Genomic DNA, 24300 nt, shown 5'->3' with positions numbered 1-24300 from the left:
CATACATCAATCCTTCCCAAGCATCCATAAGTCCATCCTTAAATTTGTCCATTTATCTGTCTAGTCTATTTAACAGTCCATTTGTCCATCCATATATCTGTCCATACATCCATCCATCCATCCATCAATCCTTCCCAAGCATCCATAAGTCCATCCTTAAATTTGTCCATTTATCTGTCTAGTCTATTTAACATTCCATTTGTCTGTCCATATATCTGTCCATACATCCATCCATCCATCCATCCATCCATACATCAATCCTTCCCAAGTATCCAAAAATCCATCCTTAAATTTGTCCATTTATCTGTCTAGTCTATTTAACATTCCATTTGTCCGTCTGTTTATCTGTCCATACATCCATACATCCATCCATCCATCCATACATCAATCCCTCCCAAGTATCCATAAGTCCATCCTTAAATTTGTCCATTTATCTGTCTAGTCTATTTAATATTCCATTTGTCTGTCCATATATCTGTCCATACATCCATCCATCCATACATCAATCCTTCCCAAGCATCCATAAGTCCATCCTTAAATTTGTCCATTTATCTGTCTAGTCTATTTAACATTCCATTTGTCCGTCCATTTATCTGTCCATACATCCATACATCCATCCATACATCAATCCCTCCCAAGTATCCATAAGTCCATCCTTAAATTTGTCCATTTATCTGTCTAGTCTATTTAATATTCCATTTGTCTGTCCATATATTGTCCTTCCCAAGCATCCATAGTCCATCCTGTCCATATCTGTCTATCCATTCCATCCATTTATACATCAATCCATCCATACATCAATCCCTCCCAAGCATCCATAAGTCCATCCTTAAATTTGTCCATTTATCTGTCTAGTCTATTTAATATTCCATTTGTCTGTCCATATATCTGTCCATACATCCATCCATCCATACATCAATCCTTCCCAAGCATCCATAAGTCCATCCTTAAATTTGTCCATTTATCTGTCTAGTCTATTTAATATTCCATTTGTCTGTCCATATGTCCATCCATCCATCTATCCACCCACCCACCCACCCACCCATCAATCCTTCCCAAGCATCCATAATTCCATCCTTAAATTTGTCCATTTATCAGTCTAGTCTATTTAACAGTCCATTTGTCCGTCCATATATCTGTCCATCCACCCATTCACCCATCCATCCATCTATCCATCCATTCATTGAGCATTTAAATGCTGCAGAAATCCAGTTGTATGAAACAAATAGCCACAAAAATCTTGTCAAAAACATAATTTAGCTGAAGGTTTTGTTTTCACAAGATTCGGTCAGGTTTGACACAAGTTGTGAATTACAAAATCTCAAATATCAAATTTCACATTTTACTCTTCTTCTTCTTCTTCATCATCATCACAGCCACTTTCAATGTCTTCCTCCTCATACTTGTTAAATTCCTCCTCTTCTTTCACCCTCCCAACCAGGCCACCGGGGGACTTAACTCCATCGCCCTCTCCACCAGAACTGTTGCTGCTAGTTCTTCGTATGGGAAGATTGGACACACGTGGGATCAGAGTTCGTTTTGGTCCGAGGTTTTGGCTTTGCTGGAACGTCATGATACAGTGCAGATTGCCACCAGCTTTCTTAGTGTTCCGCTTCTGGACTCCCTTCCATAACTGTCGAATGTTGAGGAATTCCGGACTCTTACAGTTGAGATCGGTGCAGATGTCAGACCACCTGTCAAGAGAATGGAAAGAGTTGAAGTCTGTTTTGTTTAATGTCACCACTAGAGTACATTGATTTATTAATCATTTTAACGACACCACTAGAACACATTGATTTATTAATCATTTTAACGTCACCACTAGAACACACTGATTTATTAATCATTTTAACGTCACCACTTAATCATTTAACGTCACCACTAGAACACACTGATTTATTAATCATTTTAACGTCACCACTAGAACACACTGATTTATTAATCATTTTAACGTCACCACTAGAACACACTGATTTATTAATCATTTTAACGTCACCACTAGAACACACTGATTTATTAATCATTTTAACGTCACCACTAGAACACACTGATTTATTAATCATTTTAACGTCACCACTAGAGCACACTGATTTATTAATCATTTTAACGTCACCACTAGAGCACACTGATTTATTAATCATTTTAACGTCACCACTAGAACACACTGATTTATTAATCATTTTAACGTCACCACTAGAACACACTGATTTATTAATCATTGCTGGTGCACTGGAATCTGTCCTGATAGTGGATTCGCTGCTATTTGCCTTCCAGTCAGTATTCCACTGTTGGTGTATTAACGTTTCCACACAATGCTATCTTGTTGTGTGAACAGTTAAAATTTGTTGCGTTTACCGACACCACTAGAGCACATGGATTTATTAATCATCGGCTATTGAATGCTAAACATTTGGTAATTTTGACATAAAGTATTAAAGAGAAAACTCACTACATTTTTACATTAGTAGCAAGGATTTTTTTTATATGCACCATCCCACAGACAGGATAGCACATACCTTGTCCTTTGATACACCAGTCATGGTGCACTGGCTGGAAAGAGAAAAGTGTCCAATGTGTCCACCAATGGTTCACAGAGGATTGATCCAGCAACCCACTGCACCTCAAGTGAAGAAAAGATTTTGTTTAACAACACTACTAGAGCACACTGACTTTCTAATCATCGGCTATTGGATGTCAGACATTTGCTACTTTTGACATATAGTCTTAGAGAGGAAATTGTTTACATTGTTCCGTTAGTAGCTAGAGATCTTTTATATCTCGAGTGAATACCAATTTTGACATATAGTCTTAGAGAGGAAACTGTTTACATTGTTCCGTTAGTAGCAAGAGATCTAGAGATCTTTCATATCTCGAGTGAATACCAATTTTGACATATAGTCTTAGAGAGGAAACTGTTTACATTGTTCCGTTAGTAGCTAGAGATCTTTCATATCTCGAGTGAATACCAATTTTGACATATAGTCTTAGAGAGGAAACTGTTTACATTGTTCCGTTAGTAGCTAGAGATCTTTTATATCTCGAGTGAATACCAATTTTGACATATAGTCTTAGAGAGGAAACTGTTTACATTGTTCCGTTAGTAGCAAGAGATCTTTTATATCTCGAGTGAATACCAATTTTGACATATAGTCTTAGAGAGGAAACTGTTTACATTGTTCCGTTAGTAGCAAGAGATCTTTCATATCTCGAGTGAATACCAATTTTGACATATAGTCTTAGAGAGGAAACTGTTTACATTGTTCCGTTAGTAGCTAGAGATCTTTTATATCTCGAGTGAATACCAATTTTGACATATAGTCTTAGAGAGGAAACTGTTTACATTGTTCCGTTAGTATCTAGAGATCTTTCATATCTCGAGTGAATACCAATTTTGACATATAGTCTTAGAGAGGAAACTGTTTACATTGTTCCGTTAGTAGCTAGAGATCTTTCATATCTCGAGTGAATACCAATTTTGACATATAGTCTTAGAGAGGAAACTGTTTACATTGTTCCGTTAGTAGCTAGAGATCTTTTATATCTCGAGTGAATACCAATTTTGACATATAGTCTTAGAGAGGAAACTGTTTACATTGTTCCGTTAGTAGCAAGAGATCTTTTATATCTCGAGTGAATACCAATTTTGACATATAGTCTTAGAGAGGAAACTGTTTACATTGTTCCGTTTGTAGCAAGAGATCTTTCATATCTCGAGTGAATACCAATTTTGACATATAGTCTTAGAGAGGAAACTGTTTACATTGTTCCGTTAGTAGCAAGAGATCTTTCATATCTCGAGTGAATACCAATTTTGACATATAGTCTTAGAGAGGAAACTGTTTACATTGTTCCGTTAGTAGCAAGAGATCTTTCATATCTCGAGTGAATACCAATTTTGACATATAGTCTTAGAGAGGAAACTGTTTACATTGTGAATCCGTTAGTAGGAAACTGTTTACAGAGATCAAGAGATTTTATATCTCGAGTGAATACCAATTTTGACATATAGTCTTAGAGAGGAAACTGTTTACATTGTTCCGTTAGTAGCTAGAGATCTTTCATATCTCGAGTGAATACTAACCACTAGGACACCCCTGTTCCTTTAAAGGGACATTCCTGAGTTTGCTGCATTTTTTAAGATGTTATCGACTGACAGAGACTTCTTAACGACTGTAATTACAGATCAAATATATTTTTCTGCGTAAAATATTAGTGGCTGTATATTAAACGTGTTTTTGATCGTTCTAATATTTGTACTAGCTTAACTAGCATATTTGTTCTAAAAAAAAAAAAAAATTGTACATACGAAATTATTTGAGGACAAAATCCAGTTCGGGCTTCTTGCAAATATTAAAATGACCAGAAACACATTGAATATACAGACACTGATATTCTAAACAAGAAAATATATTTAATATGTAAGTTTAATCGTAGAAATATTTTATTAGTGGGAAACATCTTACAATGCAGCAAACTCAGGAATGTCTCTTTAAGGTGATGAAATCGTTTTGGTGCGTACCTCTTACAATGAAGACAAGGATGTTTTCTACTCGTGTCACCAATGTAAATCCACGTTTCAACATCATCCTGGGCTAATCGACCACTGTAGAACAAAATGTAGTATAGTTCAGTCAGATTATCACGCAAAACATACACGAATTCAGATGTAACAAAATTTAATGGCACAAATTGTAATAAAAGAAAGAGCTTTTAGGTAGTTGGGGCTGGGGCCAGTGGTGCCCTGTATCTCCACTTTACTGGGGTCTCCATGAGTACTCGAGTACTCCGGCATGGGCCGAGTCCAGCAAGACTCGGGGTCCGTTCACAGGACTCGAGTACCCGTGCAAGGAAGAGCACTCGGTTATTCATATTTTTTACATCATTTTGCAATGTTTGCTGCCAGTTACATTATAGGGAGGAAAAACAAAAGTCGAATGTGTGAAATGCAATACAATGGCATGATTTGGTATCCATGTTCAGTGCTGGAATTAAGATGAATAGTGCTATTTTACTTTATTCCTTAGATTCATTATCCCTCGAGTACTCAAGTCCAATATTTTGGACTTATGGAGGCCCTACACTTTATGCAATGCAATTTTAAAATGATAAAAATAATATGTAGGTACCTACATGTCTTCTCAACATACTAGCCTCCATTAAGCATGCTGGTTTTGTTAACATTTCTAAAACACCTTTCCTTTTCACATCAAGAATAACTGACATTAATGACAAAAATCATATTGAGTGCAGGCTAGTACAATGTATACATTTTAATGTTACAATTTTTTTCCGTGCAACTCCTGACTGCTGATAGCCAATACTAGTGATTAGACATCAGTGAGCCAACATGGCTGCCCAGCCAACATGATGGCCACTGGCAACCAACACTAGTGAGCCAGCATGGATTGCCCAGCCAACATGATGTTGAGCCAATGATGAAACCACTGGCAACAATGGACAACCAACATGATGGTGAGCTAATGATGAAACCATTGGCAACACCACAGTCCACCACCAGTATATGATATCTGGGTAAGGGGCTCCTGAAACATGTTCACTGAAGAATAAGTTTTTGGGTAGCATTGAAATGTCAATTCATCATTGATGTCAATTAAAATCCACCCATTAACCCTGCAATTAGATTCCATGTACTGTAGAGGATAAAAATTTTATTTGACAAAAATCTTGAAAAAAGTTTATGTTTTGTTTAACAACACCACTAGAACACACAGATTTTTTAATCATCGGCTATTGGATGTCAAACATTTTGTAATATTGACATAGTCTTAGATAGGAAACCCGCTACATTTTTCCATTAGTAACAAGGTATCTTTTATATACACCATTCCACAGACAGGATAGCACATACCATGGCTTTTGATATACCAGTTGTGGTGCACTGGCTGGAACGAGAAATAGCCCAATAGGCCCACCGATCCTAAACCGACCGCACATCAAGAAAGCGCTTTACCACTGGGCTGCATCCCGCCCCACGAAAGTCTTGAAAACATTGCCTGGTTTTGAAAATTACAGTTGCTAAAAGCTTGTCATCAAAGAACGAGTACTGGCCTCGGTGGCGTCGTGGTCAGGCCATTGGTCTACAGGCTGGTAGGTACTGGGTACGGATCCCAGTCGAGGCATGGGATTTTTAATCCAGATATACCGACTCCAAACCCTGAGTGAGTGTTCCGCAAGGTTCAATGGGTAGGTGTAAACCGTTTGCACCGACCAGTGATCCATAACTGGTTCAACAAAGGCCATGATTTCTGCTATCCTGCCTGTGGGAAGTGCAAATAAAAGATCCCTTGCTGCCTGTCGTAAAAGAGTAGGCTATGTGGCGATAGCGGGTTTCCTCTAAAAAACAGTGTCAGAATGACCATATGTTTGATGTCCAACAGCCGATGGATGATAAGATAAAAAATCAATGTGCTCTAGTGGTGTCGTTAAATAAAACAAACTTTACTCTTTTTTTCAAAGAACGAGCATTCTGAAAGTACTGCTGAATCTTCTTCTTCTTCTAAGTTATTTTCGTGCTTATATCCAATTAAGGTTCAAGCACGCTGTCCTGGGCACACACCTCAGCTACCTGGGCTGTCTGTCCAGGATAGTGGGTTAGTTGTTACCTTTGTTAGTGGTTAGTGAGAGAGAAGAGGGTGTAATGGTTTTACGCCTACCCACAGAGTCATTAAAACTCACTCTAGGTAGGAGCCGTTACAAAGCTACGAACCCAGTACCAACCAGCCTTATGTCCGATGGCCTAACCACGACGCCACTGAGGCCGGCTACTGAATCAATACATGTTCCCTACCGGGACCATAACTCTTGTCAAACATGGATATTATTCCATTTTTGTTTTACAGAGTTATTGCCCTTGAATAAACTTGGAAAGCCTAAAATAATACCTTATGCTTTCATACAGGTAATTGTTCTAATATGGTGGGAAGCCTACACATACAGGTAATTGTTCTAATATGGTGGGAAGCCTACACATACAGGTAATTATAGTTCTAATATGGTGGGAAGCCTACACATACAGGTAATTGTTCTAATATGGTGGGAAGCCTACACATACAGGTAATTATAGTTCTAATATGGTGGGAAGCCTACACATACAGGTAATTATAGTTCTAATATGGTGGGAAGCCTACACATACAGGTAATTGTTCTAATATGGTGGGAAGCCTACACATACAGGTAATTATAGTTCTAATATGGTGGGAAGCCTACACATACAGGTAATTATAGTTCTAATATGGTGGGAAGCCTACACATACAGGTAATTGTTCTAATATGGTGGGAAGCCTACACATACAGGTAATAGTTCTAATATGGTGGGAAGCCTACACATACAGGTAATAGTTCTAATATGGTGGGATGCCTACACATACAGGTAATAGTTCTAATATGGTGGGAAGCCTACACATACAGGTAATAGTTCTAATATGGTGGGAAGCCTACACATACAGGTAATAGTTCTAATATGGTGGGAAGACTACACATACAGGTAATAGTTCTAATATGGTGGGATGCCTACACATACAGGTAATAGTTCTAATATGGTGGGAAGCCTACACATACAGGTAATTATAGTTCTAATATGGTGGGAAGCCTACACATACAGGTAATAGTTCTAATATGGTGGGAAGCCTACACATACAGGTAATAGTTCTAATATGGTGGGAAGCCTACACATACAGGTAATAGTTCTAATATGGTGGGAAGCCTACACATACAGGTAATAGTTCTAATATGGTGGGAAGCCTACACATACAGGTAATAGTTCTAATATGGTGGGATGCCTACACATACAGGTAATAGTTCTAATATGGTGGGAAGCCTACACATACAGGTAATAGTTCTAATATGGTGGGAAGCCTACACATACAGGTAATAGTTCTAATATGGTGGGAAGCCTACACATACAGGTAATAGTTCTAATATGGTGGGATGCCTACACATACAGGTAATAGTTCTAATATGGTGGGAAGCCTACACATACAGGTAATTATAGTTCTAATATGGTGGGAAGCCTACACATACAGGTAATTATAGTTCTAATATGGTGGGAAGCCTACACATACAGGTAATAGTTCTAATATGGTGGGAAGCCTACACATACAGGTAATAGTTCTAATATGGTGGGAAGCCTACACATACAGGTAATAGTTCTAATATGGTGGGATGCCTACACATACAGGTAATAGTTCTAATATGGTGGGAAGCCTACACATACAGGTAATAGTTCTAATATGGTGGGAAGCCTACACATACAGGTAATTGTTCTAATATGGTGGGAAGCCTACACATACAGGTAATAGTTCTAATATGGTGGGAAGCCTACACATACAAGTAATTATTCTAATATGGTGGGAAGCCTACACATACAGGTAATTATTCTAATATGGTGGGAAGCCTAAAATAATACCTGTATGCTACCATGCCTACCCGTATATACCTACATATACAGGTAATTATTCTAATATGGTGGGAAGCCTATATATACAGGTAATTATTCTAATATGGTGGGAAGCCTACATATACAGGTAATTATTCTAATATGGTGGGAAGCCTAAAATAATACCTGTATGTTACCATGCCTACCCGTATATACCTACATATACAGGTAATTATTCTAATATGGTGGGAAGCCTATATATATACAGGTAATTATTCTAATATGGTGGGAAGCCTAAAATAATACCTGTATGTTACCATGCCTACCCGTATATACCTACATATACAGGTAATTATTCTAATATGGTGGGAAGCCTATATATATACAGGTAATTATTCTAATATGGTGGGAAGCCTAAAATAATACCTGTATGTTACCATGCCTACCCGTATATACCTACATATACAAGTAATTATTCTAATATACCGGCCTCGATGGTGTCGTGGTTAGGCCATCGGTCAACAGGCTGGTAGGTACTGGGTTCGGATCCCAGTCGAGGCATGGGATTTTTAATCCAGATACCGACTCCAAACCCTAAGTGAGTGCTCCGCAAGGCTCAATGGGTAGGTATAAACCACTTGCACCGACCAGTGATCCATAACTGGTTCAACAAAGGCCATGGTTTGTGCTATCCTGCCTGTGGGAAGAGCAAATAAAAGATCCCTTGCTGCTAATGGGAAAGAGTAGCCCATGGTATGGCGACAGCAGGTTTCCTCTCAAAATCTGTGTGGTCCTTAACCATATGTCTGACGTCATATAACTGTAAATAAAATGTGTTGAGTGCGTCGTTAAATAAAACATTTCTTTCTTTCTTTTATTCTAATATTGTGGGAAGCCTAACATAATACCTGTACGCTTTCTCACAATCTAATGGCGAATCTTCGTATCCAATGGGACAGAAATAGTGATTGTTGCAGTGGTATATAAAAGTCATCCCAGAATCTTTGAGTCCTTTCTTCAGAGATACCAGAGCCTCAGTGGAGCTTATTCCATAGGTTTTGTTCTTGCCGTTTGGTTTGTACAGGAAATAACATCGTCCCTTTGTCTTGAAGTGGTCATTCAGTTTGCGGAACCATCTGCAATGATAAGAACGAAATTTACCAGAGAAGGATTAATTTGACAGAATCTGGACAGGTCTAGCTCTGAGTCAAAAGAAAATTTCGCCAAATTATCTATTAAACTTACAGAAACCCAGTTATTTTATAACAAAATATCAATTAATACTTGAAATTATTTCGCCAAATTAAAATAAAATTCGTCAATTTTTTTTCAAATTCGCAATTGGCGATTTTGGCAAGTGCCAGAGCTAGCCTGAAATCATTAAACAAATTTTAATCCAGATTTCTTAACATCATGACGACTATGGTCTGATTGTTTGGGGGGAGGGGGTGGGGGTTGGCTTATACACAAGTTACAGAGTATTGCATTTGTCATCAATAATTTTAGTAGTCCACAAAGAAGAAATTATTACATTATTCAACACATTGCCCTAATGATGAAGTTGGAACTGTTTTTCAAACATTATCTGATTTTAATAGCTAACAAGACACAGACTTCTGTCAAAGCCATCCTAATTATTTATTACAAACGTATTACCACAGCAGACACTCATAACCAGGAAAATAAAAATCATTACACATTGGTGTAACATACAGTGTTATTGAAATGATTTGATGCTTACAAACTTTGTTGGTACTATAAATATGATGTCATCACGATTTGGCAAACATACACAATGAGGTCACATACTTTGAAGTCTTTGCATTTACGTCATTGCAGATATTTTGAACTGAATAGATAGAATTTTGGTTGTAAAAAGATTATCTGTGGTCGTGAATATGAATAAAATACTAAGTCATACCATTACTCAGAATAGTATGTGAAACTGTTCACATTGTTTCTATATAAACGTAGCCATAATGAAAATTTAATGTTCCTATAGAGAGAAAACGCTGAGGTGATAAATAACAAACTCAGTACCAGGGCCTGTGCTTATAAAACTTAAAGTCTAGACTTTAATAAAGTCCAGACTTTAACGTAATGCTATTTGAATGGCGTTGCCATGACGTTAAAGTCTGGACTTTAAGGTTTATAAGCACGGGGCCAGTTATTATTACATACCCATTCAATCTTACTATATATACTGATAAAGACGTTTTTGAACCATGTGATAAATTTATCTTGTATCACACATATGTGCGATCTGGACCGGAACTTGTAAATGGGGAATTCTCTTTTTATATTTACTGATATTAGAGCCTTTTTATTACTGACGTCATGTCTGATTTACAAATTACGTCACATCGTATTTAAAACATTACACAAAATACTAGCAGAGTACAATTCTAAACGTTAAGAAAATCCATGAAAGGAGGACTGATTAATAGATTTAAGAAAGTGTAGTTATGACGTTAAATTAAAAATAATTTTTGTGAAAAATAAAAGAAGGTATGTAATAAATACAGAACCTCACATACGTTGTTTTCGTTTCCTATTTATTGCATGAGTTTATTTTGTGCAAGAACGTATCACTCAACTGCTACACGGTCTCGTGGTATAAATATTCTTGCGCAAAATAAACTTGTGCAATAAATAGGAAGTGAAAACGACATATGTGAGGTTCTGTATATCTATCAACTTATTTCTACAACTAATTTCAGCAATTCATTTAGATTACGGTTTACTGCCATGTTAAAAAAAGTTTATTCTGTTTAATGACCCCACTAGAGCTAATTGATTTAACAGCTAATTACATTTGGTAATTTTGACATATAGTCTTAGAGAGGAAACCCGCTACATTTTTCCATTAGTAGCAAGGGATCTTTTATATGCACCATCCCATGCACGGGATAGCATATACCACGGCCTTTGATATACCAGTCGTGGTGCACTGGCTGGAATGAGAAATAGCCCAATGGGCCCAGCGGTGTTAAAGTAATAGATCCTAGGTTTTAAAAGCTTAGTTTTCACTATTAGAGCCATTTTTAACCATTGAAATCAGACAATACTTGTATTTTATTGCTTACATTATTCATTTCCATACATCCGAAGTGTTTTGGTCATTCTAGCATTTTTAATACAGTGAAATTAATTTTTCATATTTTTAAAGACGCATGTACTTCCGAGAAGTAATGAGTTACAGAGACGAGCTCTAGTCTATGTTTTAAGGATGCATCGCCATTTTAATGTCACAGAAACTTGTTTCGCTCCATAGTGTTACTTTATCCTGATGTCTTACACAGGTCTGTAGACAAACCAAACTTAGTGTCCGTCCCACAGGAACGCCTTTTTTCATACTATGGAATTTGCTACAAGTTATTCATTTCTGAGCCAGCTGTTATGTAATTTCCACACAAAAATAGTATTTATAGGATATTAAGCAAGCTTTCATTTCGTATCATGTTTATGTCTCGAGTGAAATAACTTTCAATGAAAATGATTTTACGAGGGATATAAACATGATATAAAATGATAGCGAGTTTAATATCCTATTTATTACCCATAATCGATCTTAATTTATATCACTGAACTCCTTTGGTTGACATTCCTGTATGGTTGTAGTGCGCCAATCGATGACGTCGAAGTGTTACGTCTCACTTGGCATTCCAGTGGGACGTATCACTTTGATATTTACCAAGATATTTTTAACCATATGGATAATAAATTTTTGTTACTTCCAAAACACTTTTACCTTTCTTCTTACTTCAAATCAAACTGCAATTATTTACAAAAAGTATGTTTATAGAATGATGGGACGGACTATAGTGTTAATTTTCACGGGTTAAAACTAGGTTCCGTGACTTTAAGTTGATAATGAACCTTACTTCATTAGTGTGAGATTTCCTGTGAAGGGTCCAAATCTGATTTCACTGAAAGGAGGTTTGAAGGCCAGAATCGTGAGGACTTCTTCTTGTGTCACTGGTGGATGACTGAAAGTGAAAGCAATTGGTTTTATACAGGTCAAGTCATAGGTTTTAAAGTGCACATTCAGAACACGTTGTTGTAGAACACGCCTGTCATGGGCACAGGTGTCAATTTTCGCCGGCTCCTCCATTCAGGACAGGTAAAGATTTGAGGTGGGTGGGAGAGGGGGTCACCCGTGCTGGCATGTGCAAGGGAGCACGAGCAACCCGACCAGGGTCCGTAGCGTGAGAGGGTTGTTTTGTGGCTATTGAATTTGCAAATGCCCCATCGAATTAAAGCCAAACAGAAAATGTTGCGTAATTTCTTAAGATCAACTCTGACACATAATTTAGAATGGTTCATCAAAATAGAAGATGGAGCTAATTGGTTGATTTGACTCCTGTTTTATACACACACAATGATATCAAATACAAGTCGACTGTAAACACTCTCTCTATCCACCTGGGTCTGGGTCTGGGTCTGGGGGACTGGATCTGGGTGTCTAGGTGTCTGGGGTTCTGGGGATCTGGGTCTGGGGGTCCGGGTCTGAAGGTCTGGGTGACTGGGGGGTCTGGGTGACTGGGGGGGTCTGGGTGACTGGGGGGTCTGGGTGACTGGGGGGTCTGGGTGTCTTGGTCTAGGGATCTGGGTCTGGGTCTGCATTTGATTGTCTGTGTCTGGGTGTGGGTGTCTGTGTCTGGTGGTCTAGGGGATTGGGTGTCTTGGTCCAAGGGTCTGAATCTGGGTGTCTGGGTGTCTGGGAGTTTGGGTGTCTGTGTGTCTGGGTGTCTGTGTATCTGGGTCTTGTTGTCTGAGTCTGGGTCCTGGACTGGGTGTCTAAGTCTGGGTCTGGGTCTGGATCTGGGGGTCACTGGGGGGTCTGGGTGTCTTGGTCTGAGGGTCTTGGTCTGGGTCTGCATCTGATTGTCTGGGTCTGGGTGTGGGTGTCTGTGTCCAGGTCTGGGGGTCTGGGGGTCTGGGGGTCTGGGTCTGGGTGACTGGGTCTGGGTGACTGGGGGGTCTGGGTGACTGTGTGTCTGTGTGTCTGTGTATCTGGGTCTTGTTGTCCGAGTCTGGGTCCTGGACTGGGTGTCTGAGTCTGGGTCTGGGTCTGGATCTGGGGGTCACTGGGGGGTCTGGGTGTCTTGGTCTGAGGGTCTTGGTCTGGGTCTGCATCTGATTGTCTGGGTCTGGGTGTGGGTGTCTGTGTCCAGGTCTGGGGGTCTGGGTCTGGGCGTCTGGGTCTGGGTGACTGGGGGGTCTGGGTGACTGGGGGGTCTGGGTGTCTTGGTCTGGGGGTATGGGTCTGGGTCTGCATCTGATTGTCTGGGCCTCGGTGTGGGTGTCTGTGTCTGTGTCTGGGGGTCTAGGGGATTGGGTGTCTTGGTCCGAGTGTCTGAATCTGGGTGTCTGGGTGTCTGGGTATCTGGGAGTTTGGGTGTCTGGGTCTGGGTGTGTTAGTCTGGGTCTTGGACTGGGTGTCTGAGTCTGGGTCTGGGTCTGGATCTGGGAGGGTCTGGGGTCTGGGGTTTGGGGTCTGCAGTCTGGGTCTTGTATTTGTTGTCTCAACAAGGGCCACATGAATGAATGTTAGGAGTTTTTGGGGGGGTTTTCATTAATTCATTTGATGACACTCAGCAGTTGACATGTTTTTGTTGTGGAGTGTCCAAGATCATTGGTTAGTTTGGTTCACTTGAAGTAATACACACACATTTTATAAATACTGTCCAGAGTTCCATGTAGCACACATATATCATCGATAGTGATTTGGTGGAAGCTCACCTTCCATGGCCGAGGGTGCTGAAGAGATAGTTCCAGCACGACACGAGGGAAGACAGGCCACACGACGTGCGATACTGGGGACGACTCACACAACACCTGAGGAAAAACAACACTGTTAGCTCAAATACACCATACTGGAAATACTGGTATTACTGTCATATTAGAAATACTGTCATATTAGAAATACTGTCTTATTAGAAATACTGTCATATTGAAATATTGTCATGCAGGAAATACTCTCATATTGAAATACTGTCATAATGGAATACTGTCATATTGAAATACTGTCATACTGGAATTACTGTCATACTGGAATTACTGTCATATTACAAATACTGTCATATTGAAATACTGTCATATTGGAATATTGTCATATTGAAATACTGTCATATTGGAATAATGTTATTGTCATTCTGGAAATACTGTCATATTGGAATACTGTCATACTGTCTGGGTACAACATCTAAGAAAAACAAAATTGTTACAGACATGATATAGGAAATACTGTCATATTGTAATACTGTCATACTGGAATACTGCAAATACTGTTGTACTGAAATATTATCATACTGTCATATTGCAATACTGGGAATACTATCATATTGGAAATACTGTCATTCTGGAAATACTGTCATATTGGAATAATGTAATACTGGATATAGTGTCATATTGGAATAATGTAATACTGGAAATACTGTCATATTGGAATAATGTAATACTGGAAATACTGTCAAACTGTCTGACTAATAAATCAATGTGCTCTAGTGGTGCTTTTAAACAAAACAAACTTCATTTATTTATCAATCAGCTACGTCTTCCACTTTATCTTTCATTTTAATCACCATGCATCTCTTGTGACAAACTCAGAGGTCAGCTGTCTATTCTACAGGTTTTCTCATATACCCGCCATCTTTGATCTAAAAGTAAGTAGTAAGTAGGAGGGTAAAAACCTCAAATTTGTGTAAAATAAGATACAAATATTCGAGCAAAATGTGCTAACCTGAGGCTTTTTCACCCTGTATTTTCATCATTATACCCTCAAAATTAGTTGCAATCCATGTTAAAATGTGTAGTGATTCATTTGAAACCCTATATAGCTGTTTGGTAGTAATGCTAACATGAATGAATGTTGTGATTCAGATTTGGGTATATTTGTTTAATTCAGGCAAAAGCCAGCCTGCCCTCCTACCAAAATGGGAGCCCGTACGCCTATGTAAGGAGCTATTTTGTTGTTAGTGTTACTCACCATCTCTTGTTATCTAAAACTCGACGGTCGGCTATTTCTTCCAGCGATGCTGTAACCTGTGGTGGAATGTAAGGCGTCGTTTCCATGGAGATATCTTTGGCTGAGAGGTTGTTTAATGAAGGAATCCCTTGAAAACATCAAACACAACAGTAACAGATATGTCCAATTCTGACACATGAACTTATAGCCACCATTAATTGCATTATTAATTATTAATCAAAGCAAAGTGGGGGGTGGGGGTGGGGGGTGGGGCGCGGGCGGGACATAGCCCAGTGGTAAAGCTCTAACTTGATGCGTGGTCGATTTAGGATACATCCCTATAGGTTGGCCTATTAGGCTATTTCTCGTCCCAACCAGTGCACCATGACATGCAAATGTAGCGGGTTTCCTCTCTAAGACTATATATCAAAATGACCAAATGTTTGGCATCCAATAGCCTATGATTAATAAATCAATGTGTTCTAGTGGTGTTGTTAAAAATATATACAGTGAAACTCCTATACACCGGACATCCTATGGACAAGTAAAAAGTCTGGTTTTATGAGGTATCCAGTTTAGAGAGATTCTCTCCTGTACAGATATTTAAAAAGGGGCCGCAAAAAACATCCGGTTTTGAAGGAATATGGTTTACAGAGGGTACGGTTTTGAGAGGTTTCACTGTATATATATATACATGTATATATATATATATACTGTATATAAAAAATAAAAATCATAGCAAAGTGAGTGTTGTTAACCCTCATTGTCAAGACTCAACCAAATACCTTAATCACATATTTGCCCTTGCACAGATAAACATAAAAATATGATTGAAAATGATTTGAAAGAGATAATATATTTTATGTAATTTAATAAGGGTTGTTCCAGAAGGATCATAGGAGCAGACAGAAAGGACAGTGATTATATATACCAGAAAGGCTTCTGAAATGTATCCTCATTCCAACCCTAATCCTGTCATTGTACAAAACTGGGGATAATTTGGAAGATTTGCCTGTTAAAATTTGCCTACTGCTTCACATCCCCACCCCCAAATCGCAAAATAATAGTGAAAAATGCAACTGAAGAATGGGAAGTAACTCTTGTGGTGCAGTTACAACTTCAATGTTTCTGTGACATCTGAGAGAGAGAGAGAGAGAGAGAGAGAGAGAGAGAGAGAGAGAGAGAGAGAGAGAGAGAGAGAGAGAGAGAGAGAGAGAGAGAGAGAGAGAGAGAGAGAGGAGAGAGAGAGAGAGAGGGAGGGAGGGAGAGAGAGAGAAAAAGAGAGAGAGAGAGAGAGAGAGAGAGAGAGAGAGAGAGAGAGAGAGAGAGAGAGAGATTCAAGCTTTACATTAAACACTTTAAGTTAAATGTACCTGATTTCCTTTTCACTTTTTTCTTTTCTGCCGTATCATTAAAGTCTATTTCCCAGGCTAAATGATGTCCATTCTCTTCGCATTCTCGTTTTACTTTCAGACTTTCGGAACTCGGAACGCCCTCAACCATTTGTACATCATCTAAGTGGTTAACTGCTTGTTCACAGTTGTTAACGTTTAACTTGTCTACAGCTGGGAGATCGGCATCACTGGATTCACTGAAAACAATGTCTGCCTCTTTTACGGAATCTTCAACATTTTCCACATTCTCGAAGATGGCCGCAGAAGACAGCAGTGCACTGTTGACAGGACTGCTGTTTATCTCGTGACGCCAAAACTCGTCTAACGACTTGTCACTGTCAGATCGCAGATCACATGACTTGTTATTGTCAGATCGCAGATCACATGACTTGTTATTGTCAGATCGCAGATCACATGACTTGTCACTGTCAGATTGTGGATCACGTGACTTGTCACTGTCAGATCGTGGTCTCGTAGTCAACTTAGGAATCGTCCGTCTTGGACTTGGCTTTGTTTGGCTGTGCTCTTTGTCTAAAGATAAATGAATGAATGAATGAATGAATGAATGAATGAAAGCATGAATGAATGAATGAAAGCATGAATGAATGAATGAATGAATGAATCCATCCATCCATCTTGGGCTTGCCAACTACTTTTACTGGCCTACCATATTTAACCTAAAACATCATGCTGTGTCACAATACTATCATTTGAGGTGGCTCCTCATTATGTTTGGTATACATACTTAGAGAATTCTCCACGAGCAACAGGGCCATACCGTTTATCTTGCACAAGTGAATTGATGTTGTCCTACCTAAGCCTTTGGACAACATCAATTCACAAGTGTAAGATAAATGGTTGTGCCTCGTAGCTCGTTAGGTATTCTATTCATTACCCATTTGTATCAATCTTTGTCATTTTATGGAAGATTTTCAAATGATACTGTTATTGAAAACAAGTTTGCAAGTTGAGAACAAGAGAAAGCGTTGCGTCATAGCTGTGACGTACGTATCACTGATGACGTAAGTTAGTTGTTGATATATGACTGTTACCATGGAAACTATTCTTACACAGTTATGACGTCAAAGTCAAAAGGTAACTAGGGGAAGATTTTTTTTTTCTCTTTCCCTAGTGAAAGATAATTTTTCTTTCCCGAGTGGTCGAGTGGTATGTTCTTTCTCAAAATAAACGAGTGCAATAAACAGGAAGCGAAAACACCGTATGTGAAGTTCTGTATTTGTTACATACCAAGTTTTATGTTTTACAAAAACGGTTTTGAATTCAATGTCATAACAACACTTTGTTAAATCTATGATCAAAACTCCTTTCATGGAATCATACTCTGTGGCAGCCTTGTGTAATGTTTCAAATGTGATGTGACATCATTTGTAAATCATATGTGACGTCAATAAATAAAAGGTGCTAACTGCAGTAAAAAGAACAAGAGTACTGGTAAGGAAGAAGATACGCCTATCAGGAGTTTGATGGAAAATCATATCTATATTAATGAATATGTTATGGGTATGATTCAAGTCTAATTATGTGAAATGTTTGCAATGGGATGAATGAAGAGCGTTTTGGACCAACCATCATCCCAAGTTGTTCCTACATGTGAGGTTTGATGGTCCTGTATGCATCTGTATGCAAGATATGGTCCGGACAAAGATTTACTGTTATGTGTAGTAGACTGTGAAAAGTAGGTCACAGTGACCTAGTAATAATATGTGACACACCGCCATCCCAAGTTGTTCCTACATGTGGTTTAATGGTCCTGTATGCATCTGTATGCAAGATATGGTCCGGACAAGGATTTACTGTTATGTGCAGTAGACTGTGAAAAGTAGGTCACAGTGACCTAGTAATAGTATGTGCCACACCACCATCCCAAGTTGTTGCTATATGTGAGGTTTAATGGTCCTGTATGCATCTGTATGCAAGATATGGTCCAGACAAGAAAATGTTAACAGACGGATGGACTAACGGACAACGCCATACCATAATACGACCCATAGATGGGCATATAAAAAGGAAATTCCCCATTTAAAAGTTCTGGTCCATATCGCACATATGTGCGATACAAAATAAATTTATCACACGGTTTCAAAATGTCTTTATACTATAGTAAGATTGAATAGGTATGTAATAAAGTAGAATCTCGTTGGGTCAAACTCAGAAGGGTCGAATACACCACAATGGTCAAACCAAAAACGAAATCCCAAGTTACACTTACACAATGTTGACCAACGGGGTTCGAGCCAATGGGATTCAACTGTACACATGTATATATAATATAATGTTTTGACCATACTAACCATCTTTGTCTGCATACATTCCATGTGTCTCACACCTGAGCGACCGTGCAATCTGATTGGCTGCCTGGTAGTCCTCGTTAGCCAGGTGAGAGAGCAGCTCCTCCACTTCCCGGACCAACGTGCTCACCACCTGCACATCCACACACGCTTGCTGATTAACACGCGTCTGCTGATTAACACGCGTCTGCTCATTAGCTGACGTCTGCTGATTAACATGCGTCTGCTCATTAACATGCGTCTGCTCATTAGCTGACGTCTGCTCATTAACATGTGTCTGCTCATTAACATGTGTCTGCTCATTAGCTGACGTCTGGAGATCTTCAGGTGTCTGCAGATTTACAGATGGCAGGCTTGATTCAGTGTCTTCATATTCATCTTCTGAATCATACTCATCAATAATGTAGGGTTGCGATTGCCAGTTGCCCATGTCTGATCAGATTGTCATGTCTGAAATAGTATATAAACATATACAGTCAATAATGTAGGGTTGTGATCTCCAGTCAATAATGTAGGGTTGAGATCTCTAGTTGGCCAAGTCTGTTCAGACTGTTAAGTCTGAAATAGTATATAAACATATACAGTCAATAATGTAGGGTTGAGATCTCCAGTCAATAATGTAGGGTTGAGATCTCCAGTCAATAATGTAGGGTTGAGATCTTCAGTCAATAATGTAGGTTTGAGATCTCCAGTCAATAATGTAGGGTTGAGATCTCCAGTCAATAACGTAGGGTTGAGATCGCCAGTCAATAATGTAGGGTTGAGATCACCAGTCAATAATGTAGGGTTGAGATCTTCAGTCAATAATGTAGGGTTGAGATCTCCAGTCAATAATGTAGGGTTGAGATCACCAGTCAATAATGTAGGGTTGAGATCTTCAGTCAATAATGTAGGGTTGAGATCTCCAGTCAATAATGTAGGGTTGAGATCTCCAGTCAATAATGTAGGGTTGAGATCGCCAGTCAATAATGTAAATAATGTAGGGTTGAGATCTCCAGTCAATAATGTAGGGTTGAGATCTCCAGTCAATAATGTAAATAATGTAGGGTTGAGATCTCCAGTCAATAATGTAGGGTTGAGATCTTCAGTCAATAATGTAGGTTTGAGATCTCCAGTTAATAATGTAGGGTTGAGATCTCCAGTCAATAATGTAGGGTTGAGATCGCCAGTCAATAATGTAGGGTGAGATCTTCAGTCAATAATGTACAGATGAGATCTCCAGTCAATAATGTAGGGTTGAGATCTTCAGTCAATAATGTAGGGTTGAGATCTCCAGTCAATAAGGTAGGGTTGAGATCACCAGTCAATAATGTAGGTTTGAGATCTCCAGTCAATAATGTAGGGTTGAGATCTCCAGTCAATAATGTAGGGTTGAGATCTTCAGTCAATAATGTAGGGTTGAGATCTCCAGTCAATAATGTAGGGTTGCGATCTCCAGTTGGCCAATGTTTGATCAGAATGTCATGTCTGAAATAGTAGATAAACATATACAGTCAATAATGTAGGGTTGCGATCTCCATTTGGCCAATGTTTGATCAGAATGTCATGTCTGAAATAGTAGATAAACATATACAGTCAATAATGTAGGGTTGCGATCTCCAGTTAGCCAAGTCTAATCAGAATGTCCTGTCTGAAATAGCAGATAAACATATACAGTCAATAATGTAGGGTTGCGATCTCCAGTTAGCCAAGTCTAATCAGAATGTCCTGTCTGAAATAGCAGATAAACATATACAGTCAATAATGTAGGGTTGCGATCTCCAGTTAGCCAAGTCTAATCAGAATGTCCTGTCTGAAATAGCAGATAAACATATACAGTCAATAATGTAGGGTTGCGATCTCCAGTTAGCCAATGTTTGATCAGAATGTCCTGTCTGAAATAGCAGATAAACATATACAGTGTAGTTGCTAGTGTATAGAAAGGAATGTTTGTATCATTATACCTCATAAGCATTTTATCAAAAGCTACCTTGAACTAGGAAGGCAATTCTTAAACATCACATTATGGGCAATGAGATTAAACATTGTTACCCATGTTGGTCTTTTTCTATGACCTGGGAGACTTTGTTTACAGAAAATGTGACAAGAAATCTACTGCTGTTACTTTTATTGACTAGCAGAAAGAGATTTGCATATCATAATCCATTTTTCACACAACACATGCATGTAGGTGAGATATTTGTCATTCTAGTCAGTGCACCACAACTTGTAGATTAAAGGCCATGGTATGTGCTACCCTGTCTGTGGGATGGTGCATATAAAAGATCCCTTCCTTCTAATGGAAAAATGTAGCGGGTTTCCTCTCTAAGATTATATATGTCAAAATGACCAATTGTTTGACATCCGAAAGACGATGATTAATAAATCAATGTACTAGTGGTGTCGTTAAACACAACAAACTTTAACTTTTCACACAACAAGACAGCATTCTGTGCAAACTTTAAAGTATAGATGGTAAAAAAAAGAAACAACAACAAATATTTTAAAGACTATATGTGGCAACCTGTAATCAGCGGCCACCTGTCTTAAACAGTTACTTTTCTCTACTCCTGTGTGTGACCACTTAAGACGAGTTTGACTGTGTATTTATGACTTCATTTTAAATAGTTAATTTAAAGAAGAACATTATTAGTTTTAGCCTGTGAAAATGGACAATAAGTTTAGTTAATCTACACACCTGCAAAACATTTGGATACGGTTACAACAGAGAAAAGCTGAAGTTTATGATGTTTAAACCTGAAAATATTGTCTGAAAATAGACTAGAGCCTGTCTTGATAACCATTACTTCTCAGATGAATGTGTGTTTCTAAAATTATGAAAAATGCATTTTGGGTTATTACTAAAACCTGGATGACCAGGGCCCGTGCTTATAAAACTTAAAGCCTAGACTTTAATAAAGTCCAGACTTTAACATAATGCTATTTGAATGGCGTTGCCATGACGTTAAAGTCTGGACTGTATTAAAGTCTAGACTTTAAGGTTTATAAGCACGGGGCCAGAACCACTTCAGGTGTATGAAAATGAATATTCTAAATAATAAAATGTAAGTACTCCTAATTTAAATGATTAAAAACGGCTTTAATAGTGAAAAATATGCCGTAGTGTTTAAAAAAACTATAGGGTCTGTCCCATTAACAAAAGAATACTATAAGAAGAGTAGCAATGATGACTGTTAAACACACATACCTAGTCCGCTTAATGATGACTGTTAAACACACATACCTAGTCCGCTTAATACAGGGGTGATCAATACACAAGGTGGCATGTATACACAGGTGCTTGTTCTACAAAGGGTCTTGCTTAGCAGTCAGGCAGTTTGCTAAAGAATTTCACAGACCCTGTACATTGTAGAACAAGCACAGAGGCTTTACATACTGTAAGATATGTTTATAAGATATGCCACGGTTGACAGAAACACCACACTCAAGAGGCCGTGCTGCATGGGTATGATTAATGACATGTACCTGTGTGAGACCATCATAGTATTATACACAACCATTAAACAAGAAAGCACCCGTGCATACAGATACTCATACAGGCCCCGTGCTTATAAACCTTAAAGTGTAGACTTTAAGAAAGTCTACACTTTAAGAAAGAAAGAAATGTTTTATTTAACGACGCACTCAACACATTTTATTTACGGTTATATGGCGTCAGACATATAGTTTAAGTACCACACAGATTTTGAGAGGAAACCTGCTGTCGCCACTACATGGACTACTCTTTCCAATTAGCAGCAAGGGATCTTTTATTTGCGCTTCCCATAGGCAGGATAGCACAAACCATGGCCTTTGTTGAAACAGTTATGGATCACTGGTCGGTGCAAGTGGTTTACACCTACCCATTGAGCCTTGCGGAGCACTCACTTATGGTTTGGAGTCGGTATCTGAATTAAAAATCCCATGCCTCGACTGGGATCCGAACCCAGTACCTACCAGCCTGTAGACCGATGGCCTAACCACGATGCCACCGAGGCCGGTAGACTTTAAGAAAGTCCAGACTTTAACGTCATGGCAACGCCATTCAAATAGCATTACGTTAAAATGTGGATTTTATTAAAGTCTAAACTTTAAGTGTTATAAGCACTGGCCCAGGTAGCTTAAAGGTGCTAGGTCAAAGTTGCAATCAGTAAAAAACCCAAACAACTAGAGCACATTGGTTTGTTAATCATTGGCTAATGGATATCGAATATTTGGTCATTTCGACAGTCTTAGAGAGAAACACGCTACATTTTTCCATTATTAGCAAGGGATCTTTTATATGCAGCATCCTAGACAGGATAGCACGTACCACGACCTTTGATATACCAGTCATGATGCACTGGGTGGAACGACAAATAGTCCAATGGGCCCACCAATGGGAATCTCGATACCAAACTGACCACACATCAAGCCAGTGCTTTACCAATGGGCTACCATTCTACTTGAGAGAGAGAGAGAGAGAGAGAGAGAGAGAGAGAGAGAGAGAGAGAGAGAGAGAGAGAGAGAGAGAGAGAGAGAGAGAGAGAGAGAGAGAAATAGGAGGCAGAGAGAGACATGTACCTGTTATTACCAGATGGTGTGTATGTATATATGTATGTAGCAGTAGACGGACACCTGGAGACAGATTGCAGATGACCTGTGTGTGGATTAATCTGACATAAATCAAGCTCCGTGCTCCACTGACTGTACAAACAGGTGTCTGACAAAGACAACCACCCACTGGACACAACAGTACAATGGGTAGCTTGTAGTAGGGGTAATTTATGATTGCCAAGTTTAGTTTTAGCAAGAGTGGGCTGAGAGAGACATACAGACATAGAGACAGAGAGCAAGAGCAGAAAGAAAGAAAGACAGAGAGATAGATAGAGAGAGAGAGAGAGAGAGAGAGAGAGAGAGAGAGAGAGAGAGAGAGAGAGAGAGAGAGAGAGAGAGAGAGAGAGAGAGAGAGAGAGAGAGAGAGGGGAGGAGGGACTGAGGGACAGACAGAGAGAGAGAGAGAGTGCAGAAAGACAGAGGGAAGAGAGAGAGAAAAGGGAGTGAGAGAGAGGGGGACAGAAAGAAAGAGAGAGAGGCACAGAAACAGACCACACACACACTTCAACTATCTATAATCCATTTGTGTCTGATGAATTGGCATGTAACTTTATAATGAATAGTTAAAATTTATATAGAAACAGATCATTAAGTTTTATACTCATACCAACTCAAATAACATTTTCAAATAAAAAAATTTCTTTACAAATTACCATC

General features: G+C 38.9%; 1 protein-coding gene across 2 annotated transcripts in view; it reads right to left on the bottom strand.

Moving 5' to 3' along the window:
- Positions 1-802: 802 nt before the first annotated feature.
- LOC121368408 overlaps positions 803-24300 on the bottom strand; it is a 51237-nt gene continuing 27739 nt past the window's right edge. For both annotated transcript variants that reach the window (XM_041493134.1, XM_041493124.1), the window contains exons 2-9: positions 19072-19518; positions 16739-17290; positions 15387-15513; positions 14141-14236; positions 12280-12384; positions 9304-9531; positions 4520-4603; positions 803-1694 (exon numbers count right to left, since the gene is read on the bottom strand). In XM_041493134.1, the coding sequence (XP_041349068.1) occupies positions 1343-1694; positions 4520-4603; positions 9304-9531; positions 12280-12384; positions 14141-14236; positions 15387-15513; positions 16739-17290; positions 19072-19498 (1971 nt within the window). In that variant the 5' untranslated portion in view covers positions 19499-19518 and the 3' untranslated portion in view covers positions 803-1342. The remainder of the gene's footprint in view (positions 1695-4519; positions 4604-9303; positions 9532-12279; positions 12385-14140; positions 14237-15386; positions 15514-16738; positions 17291-19071; positions 19519-24300) is intronic.

This window comes from Gigantopelta aegis, chromosome 1 (assembly GCF_016097555.1).
Source record: "Gigantopelta aegis isolate Gae_Host chromosome 1, Gae_host_genome, whole genome shotgun sequence".
Taxonomy (NCBI): Eukaryota; Metazoa; Mollusca; class Gastropoda; order Neomphalida; family Peltospiridae; genus Gigantopelta; species Gigantopelta aegis.
This window is presented reverse-complemented; position numbering and strand designations above follow the sequence as displayed.